We start from the raw sequence: 23,053 nt of genomic DNA on the forward strand, positions 1-23,053 counted from the left end.
GCTGCGTGAGGGCAGAGCCGGAGATGAGGAACAGCCCTGGAACGGGCCCGGGCCCGAGGGGATTGAGCTGAAAACACAAACAAACTTCTACGCACCTCCCTCCACGGCTTTCCCGAAGCACTGCGGCTTCTGTGGCTCCGGTCAGCGAGAAGCCCCGGAGCCTCACTACTGCTACCTCTAATTAGGAGCATCAAGGAATGGCTTTGATTTCCCCCAAAAAGGGAAAATTGCCCCAACCCTGTGGATGAGTGGGCGAGGGGAGAGATTTCTGACAGAAAACTCCAAAAACTCAGAGCAGGATAATGAGAAGTAAGTGAAGAGCCTTAAATCCAGCCTTCCCCCACGCCTCCCTCCTTCCAGCTGCACCTCCTACCCCGGCAGTGCCGGAGACAGGGAATGGGGCCGTGCTCACTTCATGCCCCGGGGCTTCTCCCTCTGCTCAGGGACAGGAGTCGTTCCCCTGCTGCACCCTGGGCTCTCTCCCACCGGAGACTTCTCCAGGAACTTCTCCAAGCTGAGTCCATCCCACGGGGCACAGCCCCCCTCCAAGTGCTGCAGCGTGGGTCACTGTGCCCCGGGGTCAGTCCTGCCAGGACAGGCTGCTCCAGCGGGGCCCCTCTGGCCACGGGGGCACAGCCTCCTCTCAGGCATCCCCGTGCTCCAGCGTGGCTGCTCCGGGACCTGCAGGGGGATCTCTGCATCCCCATGGATCTGCAGGGGGATCTCTGCATCCCCATGGATCTGCAGGGGGATCTCTGCATCCCCATGGATCTCTGCATGGAGCACCACCGTCTTTGGAGGCACCAGGAATAGGCTGAGCTCTGCCTGAAGCTCTTCTCACATTCCCCACACCCTTCCCGGCACAGGGAGGCTTTTACCTCCTCACAGCTCCCCAGGCTGGGTTGGCAGCCCCTCCTCATGTGGGATCTCTGGGGCTTTTCCTCCCCATTGGATTCCTGCGCCGTGGAGCTGTTCCAAATGGCCTCTTCCACGAGGTTCTGTGGCAGGGATTTGTTCTCCCTGGTCTCTGTCCGCAGCTCAGTGCGTGAGGGAGGAAGGATAAGGAGAGGAAGAGACAGGGAGAAGGGAAAAGGAAAAGGCAGGAGGAGAGGAAGGAGATGGGAAAGGAACATAGATGGATGTAGGACAGAATGAGGAGAAGAAGGAGGGTGGACAAGGAGAAGATGGGATTTGCCTCCATGCCAGAGGGAAGGGGAAGGAGATCCCCCCCAGTCCATCCCTGGCAGGATGGCGTTGGCAGTGAGGCTGTCCTGCAGCAATGCTGGGCTGGGAGATGGATCAGCAGGGAAGGGAAAGGGGCAGTGATTCCTCCTGCCCTGCCTGGCTGTCCCAGTCTGGAGCGTCCTGGCGCTGCCGAGGCCCTTGGAACGTCCGGCACTCAGGAGCCCGGAGCTCACGGCTGCTTTATAAAGCTGACAAAGTCGGCAGGATGAGTCTGTGTATGCTCTGCAGCAAACTGGGTTTATTGGTACAGGAGCAGGGGACAGGTAAGGTTCATCTACAACCGGCAAATGTTCATGCACTTCGACAATGACGTGGGTCAGTACAAGGACCGGGAGAGATCCCTCAGCAAATCCCGCACGGGCACAACAGACCCGGCCTGGGCACACGGAGGGAATTTATTACCAACCAAATCACAGCAGCACAAGGAGAAGGGAAAGAAATCTCTCCAGCACCTTCCCCCTACCCAACGGGGATCACCCAGAACAGGGGTCACCAGGGCTCTGCCCAACGGGGGTCACTGGGGATCATCCAGCACAGATCCTCCCATGGGGGATGGAGCTGGAGCAGCACACGAAGCTCTTCCGACACTCGGGACACTCACAGGGCCTCTCCCTGGTGTGCAAGTGCTGGTGAGTGACGATCTCTGAATCCCATTTGAAGCTCTTCTGACATTCCAAGCACTCCTAGGGCCATTCCCCAGTGTGGATCTTGTGGTGCTTGCTCAGGTCGGAGGTCCCACTGAAGCTCTTCCCACATTCCTCACACTCCCAGGGCCTCTCCCCAGGGTGGATGTTCAGGTGTTCCATCAGGGTGGAGCTGTAGCTGAAACCCTTCCCACATTCCAAGCATTTGTGGGGCTTCTCCCTGCCATGAGGCTTCTCCACCAGCTCTGAGCTCTGCCTGGATCTCAGGCCGCCTTCCTGGCTCAGGGGGGCTCTTTCCTCCCTGCAGCTCCCTGGGCTGGGTTTGCAGCCCCTCCTCGTGCGGAATGTCTGGGCCTTTTCCTCCTCTGCCATCTGGCCACAGCTTGGGAATGACAGACCCTGGTTTGGGGAAACCAAGGTGGGAACGCCTTGGAGTAGAGGCTCCTCCTGGCCAGGTCCATCTCTAGAAGTCAGCAGGAGTCTTGTGTCCATGAAAATCCCCACAATGTCAAGATTCAGCCCCAAAAAACTCTCCCAGCAGTTCCCTATTGCTGATCTCTCCACTCTTGGGGTTCCAGAGGTTTCCTTTCCTTAGGATCATGGGGGTCCAATGGTTCCAGGGCTTCTCCATTCTCTGGCGTCCTGCTCAGGGATGATCCAGGGCCTTTTGGGGGTCCATGGGGGCCCTTCTCCCCTGATGCTCTGCTCTGAGATCCCAGGGGTCCCAGGGGTCTCTCCTCTCCTCTCCAGGCTCCCCCCCTTTCCAGTCTGCTGGGGTCCCCCAGCTCTGGGATCGCCCCTCTCTGCTCTCCCCACTCTGGGGGTCCCAGGGGTTCCCCTCCTCTGCTCTCCCGGGGGTCCCCAGGACCAATGTCCTCCCCTGCCTATACTGGGCAATGGCCACGTGGGCCCCCAAAGATCCCCCCCAAGGGGCTCAGCTTTGGGCTCCTGCAAGATCCAAACCTACACACACAGAGAAAACAAAACCTCCCAGAGACACCAGATGATATTTGGGGTCAATTCCACAATCTGCGAGCTCCAAACACACCCCAATAAAAAACCCTCTCAGGGACCCCCCGACAGATTTGGGACGACCTCCCCCTCCCCGCTCACCTGCAGGACGAGGTGGGGGCGATGGTCCCGTGGCTGCGGCCACAGGGGGCACTGGAACCTCCTGTTCCTCCTGTTCCTGCTCCTGCTCCTCCTCTTCCTGCTCCTCCTTTTCCTCTCTCCCTCCTCCTCCTCCTCCTTCCTAATCCCACCTCCTCCCCAGTTCCTGCCTTCTGTGTATTTAGAGTGGAGGCCCTTGCTTGTTTTTAGGACTAGAACAAAGATCCCAGATGGAGCAAGGCTTGCTGCTTTTAGTCAGAACTATCAGTGACTAAAGGTCACGTTTCCTTTGCTTTGGTCCTGTCCTTGTTCTCCTCAGTGTTCAGGCTGGGCTATGGGGTGTCCTTGTTTGCTGCATTTTGAGTTCCTCTTGCATCCTTTGGGCCATGGGCTGTGCCCTGGGAGGGTTCTTTGTGCTCCTTTGTGACACAGGAGAACCTTCCAGGCGGTTTCTGCGTGAGCTGCTGCTGGGATGTCACAGGAACAGCGCCACGTCCCCGTGGTGTTCCCGTTGCTGTGGGACACGGAGGCCTCAGTGCCCAGAGTGGCTCTGGGCTCGCTGCCGGAGGATCCTCCTGCCCGAGGCATTCTCAGCAGCCAGCCCAGCCCTGTCCTTCTGTGCTTGCAGGGCTACAGGCTGCAGGCGTGTGCAGCGCAGCCAAAATGATCCAGCACGTGGCTGCTGCAGTTTGCACTCTGTACTCTGTGGCTTATTCGGGGTATTTTTTAACCCACTTGGCACGTAAGTTGAGGTTTTCCCTCGGTGCAGCATCTGTGGCTTTGGGCTTGCTGTGTGCTTTCTGTTCTTCCTCTGGAGCTGAGTTGACTTTGGAACCAAATGGCCATGAAGACACCATTGCTTTGGGAGAGCTCCTGCCAGCAGCTGCAGCTGAAAAAGGGGGTGTCTGCAGCCAGCAGGGCTGTGCACAGCATCTGCAATGAGCCCTGGGGGGTTCTGTTCCCTCAAGCAGGGAGTCTGTGCCAGTTCCATCTGAGCCTGGAACTGCCTCCCTTTGCTGCTCCAGCCAAGAACTGACCCAGCCCAGTGTTTTGTGCTTGTTCTCTTGCTTGCTGTGGGAAGGGACTGTGGCTCCTGGAGGGATGCAGTGAAAGCAAAATGCTCTCTTGGGGTTGCCTTGCTCCGTGGCATTTCCCAGCACTGGCAGTTTTTCTCCTAACAGCATCTGGTTCATGTTCCCTCTCCCACTGCAGGGCACCTCATGTCTGGATTCCGAGCAGCTCCTCCTTCGGTGAGTGGGAAAGGAACCTTTGGTGTTTGGAATTGTGCAGCAAGTTGTGAGCTCGGCATGTGGCAGTCGAGGGCCAGCCTGGGAGGCTGAAGGAAAGTTCCTGTCAGTGTCTTTGCAGCAGCAGCAGCAGCAGCAGCAAAGGAATTCCCATCAGTTTTCTCCTTTTCTGCTGAAGAGTTTTTGAAGAGCTGCAGGTCTGGTTTTACAGGCAGAGGATTGCTTGCTGGCTTTAGCCATGGTGGAATATCAAATTCCCAACAATAAGTGGCAATGTTGACTGTAGCCCATTGTTAGTTGGAACAGCTCCAAACCCCATTTCTGCGTAGTGCAGCTGGATGTGCAGCTGAGGATAAATAAGGTGATAACTGAGATAGAACTTCCTGTCCCTCACACTACTGTCTGTCCACAGGGCACAAAAGCAGCACCAGCACCTCCTGGGGCTCCCTCTGCTTCCGAAGAGGAGGCCCAAGAGGAGGAAGACAGCAGTGAGCTTCCCGCTGCTCTGGGGGACGATGGTGAACTTCCCTCAGTGCCGGGAGATGACAGTGAACTTCCCGCTGCTCTGGGAGACGAGGGCGAACATCCCGCGGGGTGGGAATGCAACGGCGAGGCTCCCGCGGGGTGGGACAAGGACAGGGGACATCTCCCGGCCTGGGACGAGGACGGTGGATGGCCCCTGGTGTGGGACCAGAGTGGCCAAGCTCCCACAGAGTGGGATGAGGACAATGGACATCTCCCAGTGTGGGATGAGGATGGAGGACATCCTGTGGCTTGGGAAGAGGAGAGTGAACATCTCCCAGCATGGGAAGTGGACAGCGAACATCCCCTGGCTTGGAAAGAGGATGGCGAACCTGCAGTTTTTTGGGATGAGGATGGAGAAGCTGCAGCATTTTGGGAAGAGGATGGAGAAGCTGCAGCATTTTGGGAAGAGGATGGAGAAGCTCCCTCTGCTTGGGAAGAGGACAATGAACCTCCCTCCGCTGTGGGATCCTGGGCTGAACATTCTGACAGCAGCACAGCCGGGCAGCCAGAGGGGAGAGGGGAGTGGTGCCTGATGCAGCTGAGTACGTCTGCTCTGTTCCTGGGTGCCCGAGCAGGTGCTGTGTGTGTGTCTGGGCATCAGCTGCACCCAGTGTTGCTCTGCAGCTGAATGTCACCGAGCCATTTATTGTCCTTCCCCAGCTGACACCAAGGGGCTCACGGCCCCAGGGAGTGGGGCTGGTTGTGGCTCTGCTGCAAGGCAGGGTCTCACTCTGGGAGGGAGCGTCTTCCACGTGGTTTCTTTCAGGGAACACCGTGAGCGAGGAGGAGCCTGCCGAGAAATACCTGGAAGTGGAGCAGATTGGCCAAGGGTAAGTGCACGGCAGCTACTGCTGCACAAGCAGGGCCGGGTGTTGTTCTGGTGCAGGATCAAGTGAGAAGTCAGGAGAGCTCCAAGCACCTTCAGGCACTGGGCTACCATCCTGCTGTCTCTCAGTCCTGATCAGAATTGATAACTGTGGTCAGAAGGTGCCGTCAAAGGCCCCTGAGGCTGGCAGTGTCCTGCCTGCAGCAAGGAGCAGGACCTGGAAGATCTTCTGTCCCTGGAACTGGATTGCCTAAAAGAGCAACTCACCATCTGGTGACTGTCAGAAAACAGTTCTCAAGAAGATTTCTTTCAAATATTTTCCTTCAAAAAATATCCACTGGTCAGGATTATCAACCTAATGGTTTAGAAACAGAAACCAGAGATGAACTAATAAGTGCTCTATTCTAGCACAGGTAGCAGACCCCATCCATTCAGTAACAGACACAGAGCTGATGCACTCTGGGGGAAAAAGCATCACCTGCCTGATGGCAGGGCCCTTGTGGAACCTGCAGATCTTAGGCAGGAAATGGAAAAGGATGAAATGCATTCTTTTCCAGTTCTTTAGACAGCCATCTCTCACCTCAGGTTTTGAACTAAAGCAATTCAGCGTGGACTTTGGGATTCGCTCCAGCCCAATTCCTTCATGTTGGGTCTCAGTTTTCTCCTGCACACCTTGCATGGCAGAGGGCTGGTGGCTGCTGTGCTGTTGTTGGAAGGGTCGATGCACCCAGGTGTTTGTGAACGCTGCAGGCAGCAGAGATCTCCTGTCTGGGCTGGCTTTCCCTGCCAGGGCCTAAAGCGCTGCTTCTTTCTTCTCTGCTGTTTTGTCTCCAGGGCTTTTGGAACCGTTTATAAAGGACTCGACAGGGCCTCTGGAGGAGAGGTCAGTGCCAACACGCCCAGCACGCCTGGCAGCTCTCCAGGGCTTTCCCCGCTGCTGGGAGCTGTGGCTGCAGCTTTGGGGGCCAGCAGAGCTTTCCTGCCCAGGCTGCTCCTCTGAAGGCAGAGCAGTGTCAGCCTGCAGAGCACAGCTGGGACAGACTTGGTCCTTCTGAAGCGCCAAAGGAATGCAAGGAGGGCAGCGGTGTCTGTCAGAGCAGGACACGCTGGCTTGGCCTTCATATCTAAAAGTGTGAATGCATCAGCTGCTGGAGACTGAGGCCCAATTTATCTTCATCCCAACCTCAGACAGGAACATTATTTAGCTATTCTTAGCTAAACTATAACACTATTATGTCCATCCTGCCTTTCATTTTCAAAGGATACCTCAAGGCCTAATTATGGAGAGATCCTGCTTGGGCTCAATTTAGGGTTTTAGTCCTACTTCAGCTGTTCACAGAGAGAGAGGGAGGGAAATGAGAAGACGAATGTCCAGAGCAAAGCTCTCTCCTAATCCTGCAGTTGTGTTTGGGTCTGGTGTCAGTGACAGCCTGTGACAGGGATCACCTGAGCAATGGGTGTGCGTGTCTGCTTTGTTCTGCAATCCCAAACAGAGCAGTTGCATCTGAAATCATGACCAAATCCCATAGAATTGCTAAGGGGTTCCTGGCTGTTTTGCTCTGTTTTCACAGAACCAGAATTACCTCCTGCTTGCAAAATGGGTTTGAATAATAATAGTAGGAGTGTTGAGGCCATTTGAGAAGACTGTAGGTGCAGAGAATGTTGTTAGAGCTTTGAGGCTGACAGCTGAGGGACCATTTCTGCAGAGCTTGCAAGGCCAAATGTCTCTGGCCATGTGTCCTGTAAGCAGCCCCCAGCTGGCAGAGCAATGGGCTGTGGGAATGGCCCTTGCTGAGCTCTGGTGTCCCATCCCAAGGCAGTTTGGCACAGCCCGGCTCCGTCGCTCCACAAAGACTCGCTCCGTGTTTGCTGTGGCCTCCTGCCACAGACTCCTCCAGTTCAAGGCTGCAATGTCCCTTCAGGTGGCCATCAAGAAAATGAGTCTCAGAGGGCAGAACAGGGAACGAGCTGTGAATGAGATCCTGCTCCTGAAGGACAAGAAGAACCCCAACATTGTCAACTCTTTGGACAGGTGAGTGCTTCAGCTCTGATCCCGAGCCCAGGCCCTGCGTTAACCTTTCCTGGCATCAGGAGTCTGTAGCCTGTTTTGAAAATGCCTGACCCAGCCACATCTTCCCAAAACAACAGCCTGGCAGTTCACTCCCTCCACGTGCTTTTGTTGCTTTGCTTTGGTTTTTCCTTCAAGTTGACCCCGTTTGCTGTGTCTCCCAGCAAGTGCTGATAAACCACAGCAGAAATTATTTCCCTTGGCTTCTTCTTCCCAGCCCTTTTCCATTGCTAAAGATGCCAGTAAGACCAAGTTCTTGTTTCCAGAAATGCCTCATTTGCCCATTTTTCACTGGCCTTGCCTGTTTCTGAAGGGACTTTCTGAAAGGTTTCCTGACTGCTTTTGTCCCAAGTGCTGCACGGCCTCCTCCCCTGGATAACCCTGGCAGTTGTGTTGCCTTGTTCTGGAGGGAATGGTGGAACTGATGAGTTCAGAAGCTGAACCAGCTGGGGCCAAGGGTTGTGATTCCACATTGATCTGGGCTGTTGCTAAACTGCATTTTTCACCTGCTTGCCATCTAAGGCCTCTCCTTTCTCGCAGGTGTCTCCTTCCCCTTTAGACTGTGCAGATTCCAAGGACTGTGCAGCCTGGCAGGAATGTCTCTCCATCTGATTCTGTCCTCACTGACAAGTGACCTAGAACCAAAACTCCCCTCCAGGCTTTTCCATGGGGGAATTGAGCTCTGCACTTTCATCTCCATGCCATTGTTTTCCTCTTCCAGCTTCCTTGTGGATGGAGATCTCTGGCTGGTGATGGAATACATGGATGGAGGAACTTTGCGGGACGTTGTCAGACAGACGCGCATGGCTGAAGGAGAGATGGCAGCTGTCAGTCGGGAGGTGAGGGATCCTGCTTGTCACTCCCATGGCTGGGACACGATGGTCCTTCCAAACAGGGTGTGAGAACAGGAGTGGCTCCATGCTCAGGGCTTTGTTTCTCTGTTGTTTTCATGAGCTGGAGAAGAAAGAGCCTCTGCAGTGAACGGCCTGCCAGCATCGCTGCACTTCTACTCTGTTCTTGTTCTCTCTCCTGCTGTTGTGGTACTCTCTTTCTGGCTTGGATTTGATTTGCTGTTCTCAGCTTTGCCTTGAACCGTTTGCCTGGAGCTTGTGTGCACTGCACTCCTGGCCTGTCACAGCAAAGCTGCTGCTGGCAGAATTCTGAGCTGTCCTTTCTGGTGTGATATATTCCAGCCATTGGTTTTTGCCCTTGTGTTTCTTGTTCTCTCTCAGTGTCTGCAGGGCCTGGATTTCCTCCATTCCAACCGGGTGATCCACAGGGATCTGAAGAGCTCCAACATCCTCCCGGGCATGGACGGCTCTGTCAGGCTGGGTGGGTGTTCCTGGCCAGGCACGGCGCTCCCGGGCTGCGGGGCTGGGGCTGCTTCCCAGGGAGGGCCAGAGCCCCACAAGGGCTGCTGGGGGCACTGCCCGGCCCCTGCTGCCAGCTGAGAGCGGCTGCCCCTGCAGAGAGCTCAGGAGAGGAGCAGGGGGCCAGCAGTGCCTTTGCTCTGGCCATGGCCCTTCCAGAGGGGCAGCAGTGGGAATCTAAAGCTCCAAGGGAATCAGTAAAAGCCACTGCAGGAAAGCTGAGGGTTTCTTGAAGGGCCCAGTTCCATCTTTCCTTGGCTACAGCCCTGAGGGCTTTTCCAGCTGACTTCACTACTGCATTCTCAGACTGAGTGTGGGGAATCTTTGTGCTTGGTTTCCTCATTGCAGCTGCCTTTGACAGGGTTTCTTTCTGTCCTCAGCTGATTTTGGCCTCTGCGCTCAGCTCAGCCCTGAGCAGGACCAGTGCAGCTCCATGGTGGGCACTGCTCACTGGATGGCCCCAGAAGTTGTGACCAGATCTCCTTATGGCCCCAAGGTGGACATCTGGTCCTTCGGCATTGTGACCATCGAGATGGTGGAAGGAGAACCTCCTTACTTCAGGGAAACGGCGGCCATGGTAAGAGGCAAATTCTCCAGTGGCTGCAGAGGCTGCGAGCACAGGGGGACCCTGCACTGGGAGCAGCAGCTGGAGGTTTCTGCACATGGGAAGGGAATTCCCAGAGGACTTGTGCCTCCACACAGACGAATGTTCTGCAGTCTCCAGCAACAATTTGCTTTGGGCTTTTCGTTATTGCAGCTCTTCTAGCTGAGAGGATGACCTGGAAATATGAAGCAAGTGCATCAGCTCTAATGTTATCTTGCAAGAAAACCCCACACCATCCCCAAATCCCAGCCCCAAACCCAACAAGATTTCTGCAGGAGTTTCTAAAAGAGGTTTTGCAAGATGATCTCCCCTGATTCTTCTCACTGGGAAACTTGTTGAAAACATGAAGATGATGGTTTAACATCCCCATAGTCTAACATATTTCTTTCCTAGTCCAAGCTACTTTTTCTGTGTCACCAAGCCTGAGCTTTCAGCATCACAAACCTCCTGTTTCTTGCCTGGCAGTTTCTGGGATGGGGCATCAGGAATGCATTTACTTGAGTGTCAGTGGCACTGCAGAGATGCGCTTGATGGAAGAATCCTCTGAAATAACACAGGCAGACCACAGTGACTCTGGAAAATGGCCTGTAAAGCTGGTGTCCATATTTGGAGAAGCAAAATGGGCTATTTCTGATGGAGGTTCCTACTAACAAAGCCAGCCAATGAAACTGGCTCTCAAGGCGAGATCATTTGGATGTTGCAGTGGCTGTGGCAGCCCCAGGGTTTGGGTTTTCTGCTTGGCATAGCAAAATGAGCTCTGAGCAGCATCTCTGGCAGGGAGGAAAGTGCCCCTGGAGCTGGGGCTGAGGCCCCGGGGTGGATGTGAGCCCGTGTGGGTGTGAAGGAAACTGGCAGAGCGCTGAGTTTGCTTTCCCTGCAGGCTCGCGCTCTGATCCGGCAGAACGGGACCCCGCAGCTGCAGGAGCCCCGGCGCCTGTCGGCTCTGCTGCGGGACTTCCTCGAGTGCAGCCTGGAGCCGGACGAGGAGCGGCGCTGGGCTGCCCAGGAGCTGCTGCAGGTGAGAGCCAAGGGCTGCAGGGGAAGCAGCAGTGCCAGGGAGGGGTTTTCTTGTGGGGCCCCCTCCGATAGTCTCCAGTCTCGCTGCGTTCCACGCGCAGAGCAAGCAGAATCCTCGCCCGCTGTGGCCTGGCAGGCTCCTTTCGAGCTCATCTGGACCTGGTGCCCCACAGCGAGCAGGGACATCTTCAAGCAGCTCAGGGGCCTCAGAGCCCTGCCTCACCTGAGCTTGGATGTTTCCAGGCAGAAGGCACCTCCCACATCTCTGGGCATCTCCTGTCAGTGTTTCCCCACTCTCCCGGTTAAAAAATTCTTCCTTAGATCTAATCTGAGCCTGCTTCCCTCGATTTTCAAACCATTTCCCTTTGTCCTGTTGCAACAGAGCCTGTGAGGAACTTGACTCTGGAAAGTAACAGTTCATTTCTTTATTTTTTATGCTTTGGACAGCACCCATTTTTATCATCAGCCAAGCCTCTCTCCAGCCTGACCCCTCTGATCACTGCAGCAAAGGACCTGAGGGAGCAGCAGAGCAGATGAAGCACTTGAGGACAGCTTCTTGTTACAGTAGTTAGGACAAATATTTAGTCATGGTAGTTAGCACTGGTAGTTAGTTAGGGTAGTTAGCATTGCTAGTTAGTTATGGTAGTTAGAGCAGCCTGATTGTTATGAAAGTTTTATGAATAAAAACGCTCTTAAACCTCAACTCCCCTGAGGTGTCCCTTCCTTCTCCCGCTGTGACTCAGCTGCCCGGAGCAATGTGAGGGGAGGGCGGGCCCAGCCTGGCCCAGAGCTGAGCCCCAGCAGAGCCCTGGCAGAGCCCAGAGCAGCCTCAGCACCTGCAGAGTCAGCCTGGAAGGAGGCGCTTGGAGCCTTCTCGGCTGCACCCGGCTCTTGGCTACAAACTGTGTATGCTGGAAAATGCCACCGGCTCTGCAGGAGGGCAGAAGGGGCCCGGGGAAGGCCCAGGTGCTCCATGCAAGGGAAAAACCTGCCCTGGGTTTGTTATAAATAACTAGGTAGTGCTGGCTTTTGCTATTAGGTATTGACTTCTGCAAAATATTCTTAATCACAATGAGTTTGATATAGTACAGTTTGTAATCACTTTTCACTGCTTTTGCTATAGTATAATTTGTCAGCTCTTTGTGGCCAATGCCTGGCCCCTGTGTAGCTCATATCCTCAGAACATCATTTATGGATGATATTTTAGTTAGTGGACAGTGTGAAAAACATACATTATAGTTTTGGCTTTTGCAAAATATTAAAGTGGATGCCATGTGTTGTGCATTAGAATGTTAACTTTTACAGAAGTAGCCGTAGTTGTGAAATAAGAACTAATGCTTTTATTTTTGTAACTAACTGACAATAACAACTCAGAGATATTTGTGAAAGAGCTAATGTTCATTTAAAGTACTTGTGGAAATAGCTAAAAGCGTCTGCATGGTCAGATAACATCTAAGGAAGGGATGTGATGAGGACCCCTGCCACTGACCCTTCCACTGTCAATAACTGTCACCTGCTGAAACCACAGAACAGGGGCCCTTGTGAGGCAGTGACACACAACCCTCAAAACAGCAATCCACGATTCCTGCACGTGCTCTAAAAAGGCGAGTTGGGGGTCAAACAAACCTAAAGAATTCCTGGAACATGTAAATGAGTTCCAGGAAATGTTTGAATATGTATAATCATTATGAATATGTATTTGAACAATACAATGGAGAAACTAGACAAGAAGAGTTGCTGTGGTTAACCGGTGTGCCTCTGGCCATTGCCAACACCCAGCGCTGTTACTGATTTGTCCCTTATTATTCCTTATTAAACTTTCAAAAATTCTAAAGAGTGAGGCTCATTTCTCACAAAACCCAAGGTGCTCACCCCTTGTTCTTCCCCCAAAGCCAGGATTTGTCAACCCTAAACTTTGTCTGGACGGAGGAGAAGGAGGCTGCGAGGAAAAGGAAGATGCACTGGTGTGGAGGCCCATGGGAGTCTCAATCTCCCACCCGTGTAGGACTGGTCCCCAATAAGAAGAATAGATTTCAAGGTTATGGTGACAAGCTTGCTTCTCCTATAGATCTTTGCCGGCACATGCTGATTTTTGGAAAGTTATGTTACCCCATTGGCCTGTTGGCCTAATTACCCTAGTTCACCCCCTATTACCCATCTTTGATTAGTCCCTAGCTCTCTGTCCCTCCATTGGCCCCAGTTTACTGCATTCCTCTGCCCCTGTTTGCCTATTAGCTGTCCGGACCCTTAACCCCTCCTTTGCACATTTTCCCCCATGTCCATTGGACCCTGACCCTCAGCTCCATCCTCACTACCCCATATAAAAACCCCTGTGCCCTCAGCTTGCACCCTGTCTTTGTGCCTGGACCCTGTTCAGCTCTGTCCCCTGCTCCTGTACCAATAAACCCAGTTTGCTGCAGAGCATACCCAGACCCATCCTGCCGACTTTGTCAGCTTTATAAAGCAGCCGTGAGCTCCGGGCTCCTGAGTGCTGGACGCTCCAAGGGCCTCGGCAGCGCCAGGACGCTCCAGACTGGGACAGCCAGGCAGGGCAGGAGGAATCACTGCCCCTTTCCCCTCCCTGCTGCTCCATCTCCCAGCCCAGCATTGCTGCAGGACAGCCTCACTGCCAACGCCATCCTGCCAGGGATGGACTGGGGGGATCTCCTTCCCCTTCCCTCTGGCATGGAGGCAAATCCCATCTTCTCCTTGTCCACCCTCCTTCTTCTCCTCATTCTGTCCTACATCCATCTATGTTCCTTTCCCATCTCCTTCCTCCCTTGTTCCTTCTTGTTCCTTCCTCTCCTCCTGCCTTTTCCTTTTCCCTTCTCCCTGTCTCTTCCTCTCCTTGTCCTTCCTCCCTCACGCACTGAGCTGCGGACAGAGACCAGGGAGAACAAATCCCTGCCACAGAACCTCGTGGAAGAGGCCATTTGGAACGGCTCCACGGCGCAGGAATCCAACGGGGAGGAAAAGCCCCAGAGATCCCACACGAGGAGGGGCTGCCAACCCAGCCTGGGGAGCTGTGAGGAGGTAAAAGCCTCCCTGTGCCGGGAAGGGTGTGGGGAATGTGAGAAGAGCTTCAGGCAGAGTTCAGCCTATTCCTGGTGCCTCCAAAAACGGCGGTGCCAGATGCAGAGATCCATGGGGATGCAGAGATCCCCCTGCAGATCCATGGGGATGCAGAGATCCCCCTGCAGCCCCCAGAGCAGCCACGCTGGAGCACGGAGGATATCCCGCCGAGGCTCGGTCGGAGTGTGGGCAGGGTCTGCTGCCGGAATCGCCAGAGGGGGATCTTCCCGTGGAGACCGAGCCGGAGCGTGGGCAGCCCCCACATGGCTTATGGCGGCTGATCCGGCAGCTCCCGGCAGAGAAAAGGCAGGTGGGAGACCCCGGCAGCAGCGGCGGCGGTGCCCAGCGCAGCTGGCACGGGCAGGGCAGCCGGGGATGGGATGGCTGGGACCCGGCCTCGGTGCGGTCGGCGCGGTGACCTCGGCCCACGCGGCAGGACAGAGCAACCCCCATCTTCCCCAGCATGGCCGGCAGAGCGGCCGCGGGCCGGGCAGTGGGAGCAGGGCACACAAATTCACCGCCAGCGCCGGGGCAGGTGGAGCTGCCCTGGGCAGTGAGCCCGCACCTGGGATGGAAACCGGGGCAGGCGGAGCTGAGGCGGGCAGCGAGCCGGGACCCGGGACAGGCGCCTCGGCCGCGAACGGAGGGGGCAAGAGCTGCAGAGGATCCCACTCTCTTTCTGACTTTTCCTCTTGTTCCCCTCCCTTTCATTTCCCCTTTTTCTCTTCCTGTTTTGTCTCGGGTGTTTCTCATGCTTTAAAGATTTTTATTCTCCTAAAATCTCCTGTCTAACCTATGGCATATTCTCTTTCTTCTAGATTAAATGGGTTTTTTTACAAATAAATCCAGAGCCTAACAAATCTAAACTTCTGCTTAGATACTTTGAAATGGTCGACGAGCTAACTCACGACCTCCTAATGTTGTTTTTCTCATCACCTTTTTATTTATCCTTTGGCAAATTAAGCATCTTTCAGTTTCTTGCTTTGCTACTCCAAAAATCCCAGTGCACCCATAGTTCCTTAAAAAATGATCACACAAAGCTTGATTACCCCAGTGGGTTTTCTGATGCATGTCTTCTAATATTTTCCTAGTAAGCACATTTTATTAAGTAATTGTCTTCCATCAAGAAGTTTCCATTTCCCTGATTTATCTTGTTCACTTCCTGTCTTGTTTCGTTCTTTTTTCTCGGCTTCCCTAAACTTAGGAATTTCCAGTTTTTCCTCGTTTGGAGTTAATATTAACATAACTCACTCAGCTCCACTTTCTGCTGTATCCTTGGCTTCGTCATCTGCCAAATTATTTCCTCTTATTTCTGGGGTCTTTCCCTTTTGGGGTTCCTTAATATGTACTATAGCTATCTCTTTTAGGTAATTTTAATGCCTCTAAAACCTCTGAAATAAGTTCCTCATGTACTAAACCTTTTCCTCTTGAATTAAGTAATCTTTTTCCTTTCCAAATTTTTAAAGGTATGTACTACGCTAAAGGCATACCTTCAATCAGTATATATGGTTCCTTTATTTTGTGTTAAATATTCTAGTGCTCTTTTTAAAGTATATAATTCACGAGTTTGAGCTTACTAGTTTAAGGTTAATTTCCCTTTTTCCACAGTTTGCATGTTTTTCCCATCAACTACTACATACCCTGTACTTTCTCCTTTTGCAAGGACTTGTATCTCTATTAGCTAACATAACTGCCAAAGGCCTATTTTGGGGTATCTCTGCTAGTATGCTTGTATTCCCTCTTTTTTTTTCTTTTTTTTTCCCCTGTAATCCAACTTACTGGTTTTCTGTCTCATTTTTCAAGATCTTATCTATTCATCATCTGCCTCTGTTTTTCACTTTCACTAACAACCTAAATACCACTTTTCTTTCAACTACACACTTAAAAATAAAAAACCTTTTTCTCACACTACTTTCAGTGCAATACACCTCCCTCCAAGGAGATATAGTGAAGCTTAAAATGCACAATCTACATTACATATACTTTGATTTGTCTACATTCACTCGCTTCTATTTCTCATTCACTTCCACACATTCTTTCACACGCTCAGGACACAAAGTGGATCCCTGTTGACAGAGAATCGCGGCTCCCTGTGGCTCCCTCCCCTTGGCGTTGGCCTCTGGGTCTCAGTATCTCCCGGCCTCCTGGGAGGGCCCTGACTCTGCTGCCTCCGGTGCCCGTTCACCTGTGAGGCTGATTTGTGTCACTCACACTCTTCAGCTACGGCCCCCTCACAGGCCCGGGGGGACAATGGCCCGTTTGCAGTCACACACATGCTCTGTCACAGCCCCCACCCACCCAAAGGACAATGGCTTATTTGTGGGTCACACACATCTCTTTCCACAGCCCCCCCTTCCCACCTGCCCGGGAAGCTGAGGCTGATTTTGTGTGTGACTCACTCTCACACACAAACAAGACAACAATAAGGTACCTTTTACATTCACATCACCTATTACAAGTATAGGTGTTTCCGGTCAGTCCCGGTGCTCTTGGATATCCCTCAACCCAGCTGTGTTGTCCAACCCCAGATGCTCTTGGGTGTAGGAGCGTCGGGGGGTAGGACGGTCAGGACGGACGGAGACGAGAGATCTCTGCAGCCAGGCCCTGGAACTTGCGGTTTATTGCAAAGGGCCCGGGTGCAGGGCCCTGCTTGGAGCTGCCAGGCACAGCTCGGAGCAGGCCCGAGAGAAGAGAGGGGTAGAGAGGATGAGAGGTTGAGTGAGTAAAACGTAAGAGAGCAAAAGCGTAAGAGAGTAAGGTTCCCATTACAACACAATAAATCTTCTTTTGTGTCGAATGTTCTATTTCTCAACAGCCAATGTAGTACAAGATGCACGTCCTATAGCATTTACATACAGCCTATAAGAATCATTACATTACCACACTGTGTTACATTTTAAACCGTAAAAACTCCTCTTTGGACCCCTTCTGCCAAGCTGGCAGGATCTGCTCTGACCCGTGGATCTGTCTGCAAGCAGAGGGAATTGTTTCATTAAAAGGGGATTACCTTCAGTTGGGCCACACCATTGTTTTCCAGTTGTTCACTAACTGAGGTATCTCAAAGCTTGCTTTGATTTCAATCTTGCTTATAGTTTCTATATTGTCAAAATCTTTTGCCAGACAATCATATTTATAAGGCTTTCCTGTTTCATCTTCCCCAACACTTGGGCATTTTTTTATTTCTCAATCCACCTGTGTTGTCCAATCCCAAATGCTCTTGAGCATATCCTCAATCCGGCAGAATTTTGCTTTACCCTGAATGCTCTTGGAATATTAATCCCTCAGCCCAGCAGGTTTTTAGGAGCCCCTTTTGTCCCATTTCCTAGTGGATTGGGCTAGGAAACTCCTCTGCTCCCTTCCTCCGAGGGGTCCAGCCCCTCTCTGAGACCCAGTCCCAGTTACCCCGGGGGATTCTCTCACTCCTTTTAACATTCACTTTGTCTCTTTACTGGCCACTTACCGTGGAAAGTCAGAAATGCAGCCTGGGAGACTCCAGCACTCACTTGGCAGGTCTGGCACAACCAGCCCGCCTCTCATTCACTCACATTCATCCCCCCTGAGAAATACTTACCAATCCCTTTTCCTTCCCATGTTCTTCGTGCACATTACTACTCTTAGGGGGCCAATTGCCGTGGTTGTAGGGAGCCTTTTTCCCTTGTCTTTGTTTTATTGTCTCCTTTTGTCCACCATAACCTGTGTCTGTCGGTCACCCCAGGGCAAACAGAGCGAGGCTGCTGAAGAGGGCAGGGGGCACCTTCCCCACTCTGACTCTCCTGAAGCACCGGCAGTGAGGTGTTGGTAACCATCCTCTGCTACCATAATTGTGAAAAACGCCAATCACTTGTTTTTAAAATTTTTAAAGTTTAATAGTAATAAAATGGTTATAAAAATAGTAATACAATTAGAGTAATAAAAATTTGGACAATTAGGATTTAGGACAATACAAGACAATGGAAACAAAGAGTTACAAACGGCTCGGGTACCTTTTCCTGGGCAAAGTAAGCCCAAAAAAGGACACACGTTAATAGAGGATTAACTGTGAAAAACCATAGCCCATTGCATATTCGTACATCTCATACGTGATACATAAATTCCATTCCAACAAAGGATTCTGTCTGGTCAGTGTCAGCTTCTTCCTCTTCATCCTGATGGCATCTTCAGGGCTGAGCAAGGCAGGAACAAGTTCATTTCTTCTGATAATTGAGCAATAAAATATTCTTCTCTGAAAGATTTAGGTGTCCTGTGGCTGCTATCTGGTGTGAGTCCTCATTCCTTTTTTAAAAAACTATCACACATACATAGTTTCTATTTTAACATTATGTTATAACCCAAAACTACATTTAACACACTACTTAAAAAAATTGTTACAGCATAACTTCCTAACATAACATGTATAATACTTATTTTAATGTTTGTGAAAAGCCAATCATAGACATTTTTCACACGGGCTCTGTCAGCAGCAGTGGAAAGAGCAGCCTAAGAGCAGCGGCTCCAATTGCCTTCCTCCAAAAACCTGAGAGAGGGACAGAAAACTGAGAGAGGGCCAGCAACTGCGCCCAGCCCCTACCCCCAGCCTGAATCCTCCGGCATCTCTGCACCCTTCCCCCGTCCCCCCCCTCCCCCGCTCCTGGGAAAACTCCCAAAAAAACCAGAGGTCCCAAGCACCCATCAATCAGCTCTCATCAGCAACTCAACCCTAACCCTAACCTTCTGACAGCTGCTAAGTTTTCTGCAAAATCATTCATTTCTCCAAGGACCCAAACCAAATCCTTAGAAGAAAATCTGGATCCTTCCATGTACAATCTGTATTTCCCAGGTGTTCCTTGCTCCTCGTCCCTGTGCTCAGGGTGCCCTCCCCAGCCCGTATCCCAGAGCCGGTCCCTGTCCTGCCGCAGTGTCCAAAGGCGCCCCCCGGCGGGCAGGGCCGGCAGCTCCACGGGGCCGGGCAGCGGCCGGGGCGTCCCGCAGCCTCCTGGGGGCCGGGGGCCACTGCCGGCCCTGCCCGGGGCTGGTGGGGTCAGGCAGCGCCCGGCGCTGAGCCCCGGCTGCCCCACAGCCCCGGCCCGGCCCCGCAGCTCCCCCCAGGCCCCCAGCCCGTGCTCCCGGTCCCGCACCTCTGCGCCCGCTGCTGCCGCTGCCCCCCACAGAGAAACCCCCTGAAACCCTGACCTCCTTGTTTTCCTCTCCTGGAAACCGGGGATACAAATGATCAGCTGGCAAATGTTGAGGATAAGACCCTGCTGAAAAACATCCCAGTCCTCAGTATTTTTCTCTTCCTTCTCTTTTCCATCATCCTTTTCCTTCCCACAAAGATTCCTTCTGCGGCTTTTTGCCTTAAGCATATTGCTGCACACTCCCCCTCACCCAGTCCCTTTGCAGCACACCAACACCATCCATGCCCTGTTCTCCAAATGCGAGGGGAATTTGGGGAGGTGGGAGTGGGGCAGCGCCAAGGCCGGGCCCCCCCGCGCTGTCCTGGCGGGAGCGGCTGCAGTGGGGACCGAGTGCGGGCGGGAGCGGCCGAGAGCCCAGCGCTGCCCCAGCCCGACCTGCCCCAGCTCCATCCCTGCCCCTGCCGTGGGATGCTGTGGGTCTGGGGGCAAGAGGGAGCCGGCAGCGGGTGCTGGGCCTGGGGCAGGAGGAGAAGGGAAGGAGAAGCAGGGTTGAGGAACAAAAGGGTCAAACGATGCCCGTGGGAGGAGAAGGTGGGATTGTGCAGGAGAAGGAGGAATAGCAGGAGGAAGAGGAGTGTGAGGAAGAGTGGGGACACCGGAGGAGGAACAGGAAGAGGAAGCAGCACAAGGTTCCACCTCTCCCTGTATCTGCAGCCTCTGACCCCAGTCCCAGGAGCGTTGCCCCCCCCACATGCAGCAGGTGACCGGGGATTGGGATCCACAATTTTCCCGGGGGTGAATCTTGGTGTTTCTGAGCTTTCTTGGGCTAATTGTTGGTGCTTTGTTTTTTTGTGGGGGCTGAATCTTTATATTTGGAGGGGGCTTTTGCTGAATCTTGATGTTTTGGAAGTTATTGATCTGTGTCTTGATGTTTGGAGGACTTTTGTGCTGAATTGTGGTGTTTTGGAGGTTCTTAGAGACACAAGATGCCCAATGACCTAATGAGATGAACTTGGGCAAGGAGGAACTCCCAGTCCAAGGCACTCTCATCTTGTTTTTTTCTCCAAACCAGGATTTTTCATTCCTAGGGCGTGTCTGGATGGAGGAGGAGGAAAAGCCCTGGAGATTCCGCACGAGGAGGGGCTGCAAATCCAGCCCAGGGAGCTGCAGGGAGGAAAGAGCCCCCCCTGAGCCAGGAAGGCGGCCAGAGATCCAGCCAGAGCTCAGAGCTGGTGGAGAAGGCTCATGGCAGGGAGAAGCCCCACAAGTGCTTGGAATGTGGGAAGGGTTTTAGTCGGAGCTTAGATCTGATCCAGCACCAGGTGATCCACACTGGGGAAAAGCCCTTTGAGTGTGGGGAATGTGGGAAGAGCTTCAGGCAGAGGGGCCAGCTGATGCAACACAAGATGATCCACACTGGAGACCGGCCTTATGAATGTGGGGAATGTGGGATGAGCTTCTGCCAGAAGGGGAGCCTGATGCAACACCACAGGATCCACACTGGGGGAAAGGCCTATGAGTGTGGGGAGTGTGGGAAGAGCTTTAGATACAGCTCTGGCCTGAGGAAACATGAGAGGATCCACACTGGGGAAAAACCCTATGAGTTTGGGGAGTGTGGGAAGAGCTTCAGCATCAAGTGCCAGCTGACGGAACACCAGGTGATCCACACTGGGGAAAAGCCCTACAAGTGTGGGGAATGTGGGAGGAGCTTCAGAGGAAGCTCAGCATTGATTCGGCACCAGGTCATCCACACGGGGGAACGGCCCTACACCTGCTTGGAATGTGGGAAGAGCTATGGGTGGCACTTTGACCTGAGAAAACACCAGGGCACCCACACTGGGGAGAGGCCCTACGAGTGTCCCCAATGTGGGAAGAGGTTTCACAGGAGCTCTGATCTTCTCAAACATGAGCGGAGTCACACCGAGGAGAGGCCCTTCCGCTGCCCCGACTGTGGGAAGGGCTTCAATCAAAACTCCACCCTCACCCTGCACCGGCGCATCCACACCGGGGAGAGGCCCTACGAGTGTGGGCAGTGTGGGATGAGATTCTCATTGAGCTCAACTTTCACCCGACACCAACGGAGGCGCCACTAAGGGAAGCCCTGTGAGTGCCCCGAGTGTGGAAAGAGCTTTGTGCGCTGCTCCAGCTCCATCCCCCATGAGAGGATCCGCATCGGATGATCCCCAGTGACCCCCATTGGGCAGAGCCCTGATGATCCGTGGTCCTGGTGATCCAAGTTGGAAGGCATCTGGCTGGGGGGCTCCACATCTTCCTGGTTCTCTGAGGGTACCTAGATAAACCCAGAGGCAGGAACCTCCATCAGGACGCAGGCCTACAATGGGAATTCCTTGGGAAGAGCAGATTTGTGTAATTTCAACCCCATAAAATCTTTTGCATTCAATCCTATCTTCTGGTGACATCAAGGAGTACTGAATGGTCCCTGAGGTATATTCTGGGTTGACTATTTGGTGCTTGTTTCCCCAGTCTGTTCTGTTTATGCTGAATAATAAGTTTTACACCTTCAAGACCTGTCCTGCGAGTGAAGGGGTAGAGAAGGAGCATGCAGTTTGTTTTCAGAAACTGCACTTGCTCCTCCACATTCCTGCTCTGGGACTGTGTTGTCTGCGGATGGACAGACAGCGGGACAGAGCTCTCCTTTGCTTTTAGTTAGTTTTAGCTAGCTGAACCAAACAAGTTCCTGAACTGTGGTGTTTTTTTCCCTTTTCTTTGGACCTGTTTAAACCTGCTCTGGCCTGAACACCAGAAGAGCACGGGCAGCTCACACCTGTGGCCCACCGGGCCGGGCCTGGGCCGCGGCATTTCCAGCGCCAGAGGGACTGATAAGGGACTGAGTGAGCTGAGCTACAGCCCACAGAGGGACTTGGTGACTTTGTCTCTCTTTTAGAGCAGCAAGAGGTTTTACTGTTTTGTTGTCTCAGTCTCTCTGCAAGCCTCTCAGGAGCCCCTGGGCCGGACCTGAGTTGGCAGACACTGGGGGGAGCAGCCCCAACACGGCCGACTGCGGGGAGACACTCTCTATGCCCCGAGGGTGCTGAGGGCACTCAGGCTGGTTGCCTTCGCTGCAGCAGAGACGGCAGAGACATCGGTAGAAGAGAAAGGGCCGACTCCCAGCAGGGGTTAATCCAAGGTTTTATTAAGGAGTCCCGAAGGAGCTTCTGCACCTCAGGGGGCCTCCTGCCGAGAGCCCCGGGGGGGGGGGGGGGGGGGGGCTATCCCAAGGTTACATTTAAAGGGGGAAGGAAACCAAAAGTAGATAACATTTTACTAACCAATAGGTATCTCTGGGGGATGGGTGCTGGGGGAATAGACACACAGAACAGCGTATGGGGCAGGACTTGGGGGGCTGACCCCTAGCCTCTGGCTAATCACTCGATAACTTGGACCGAAACTTCTGGATAGGGGGATGGGATGCTGAGTGATTGACAGAGAGCCAGGGTGGGGGTTTGGAGATGATCTCATCCCGGGAAAGGGATAACACAAGTAAAGGGAGGGGGGTAGAGTCTGGGATAAACCATTTGGGAAAAATATGGGAATACAAAACAAACTACTTCAAAGTATTACAAAATATAAAAACACACTACAACATTTTGTTATCTTTATTGAAAGATAAAAATATCCATTCCAGAATATGCAGTTGATCTTCCCAGTTATCACTTCATTGACACGGTATTCCACACGGTATTTCATGGTCCTTCAAAATAAACACTTGAACACCAACATAGGTATCTAATCTGTTAACAAATGTGTGTGCTAAGGCTAATTCAATTTCTTCTAGGGTCTTTGCTGCTGGGGTCAATTGCCTCTCATCAGTAGAGGAGGTGGTGCCTGACAGCAAATCATGCAATAGTTGCATCTGATGATTAGTTATGCCTAAATATGATCTAATCCAACCTATTAAACCAACCAATTTCTGTCCATCAGTAGCAGTTTTAACATCAATGTCTAACTTCACAGGTTGAGGCATAACTTGAGTGTTAGTCACTAACATACCAGTATTTCCAAGGCATGTGTTCCTGCACTTTCTCTGGGGCAATGATCAGACCAAAAGCTTTCAAATTTGTTACAGCACATTGTTTAAGAGCTGATAACTGTTGTTTGTTATCAGATGCCAACAAGATATCATCCATGTAATGATAACAGTAGCAGTTATTAAATTGCTCCTGCACTTTTGACAAGACCTGTGCCACAAA

General features: G+C 52.7%; 2 protein-coding genes and 1 pseudogene across 2 annotated transcripts; 2 read left to right on the forward strand and 1 right to left on the reverse strand.

Annotated features, from left to right (window-relative positions):
- The window catches only part of LOC139604941 (zinc finger protein 418-like), a 284,346-nt pseudogene that overhangs the window by 10,967 nt on the left and 250,326 nt on the right, over nucleotides 1-23,053 (reverse strand).
- On the forward strand, nucleotides 4,762-11,193 carry LOC139604879 (serine/threonine-protein kinase PAK 3-like). Its single transcript, XM_071456195.1, has 9 exons — nucleotides 4,762-5,034; nucleotides 5,261-5,601; nucleotides 6,432-6,480; nucleotides 7,520-7,629; nucleotides 8,387-8,504; nucleotides 8,898-8,997; nucleotides 9,416-9,612; nucleotides 10,520-10,657; nucleotides 11,104-11,193. Exons 1-9 carry the CDS (start codon nucleotides 4,762-4,764, stop codon nucleotides 11,191-11,193), a joined length of 1,416 nt encoding a protein of 471 aa, XP_071312296.1.
- Nucleotides 17,679-21,292, forward strand: LOC139604880 (zinc finger protein 892-like). Its single transcript, XM_071456196.1, has 2 exons — nucleotides 17,679-17,726; nucleotides 19,931-21,292. The coding sequence occupies exons 1-2, from the start codon at nucleotides 17,679-17,681 to the stop codon at nucleotides 20,933-20,935; spliced, it is 1,053 nt and encodes a 350-aa protein (XP_071312297.1). The 3' UTR covers nucleotides 20,936-21,292.

This window comes from Agelaius tricolor, unplaced genomic scaffold (assembly GCF_023055355.1).
Source record: "Agelaius tricolor isolate 1412-34295 unplaced genomic scaffold, bAgeTri1.0.p SCAF_57, whole genome shotgun sequence".
In the NCBI taxonomy this organism is placed as follows: Eukaryota; Metazoa; Chordata; class Aves; order Passeriformes; family Icteridae; genus Agelaius; species Agelaius tricolor.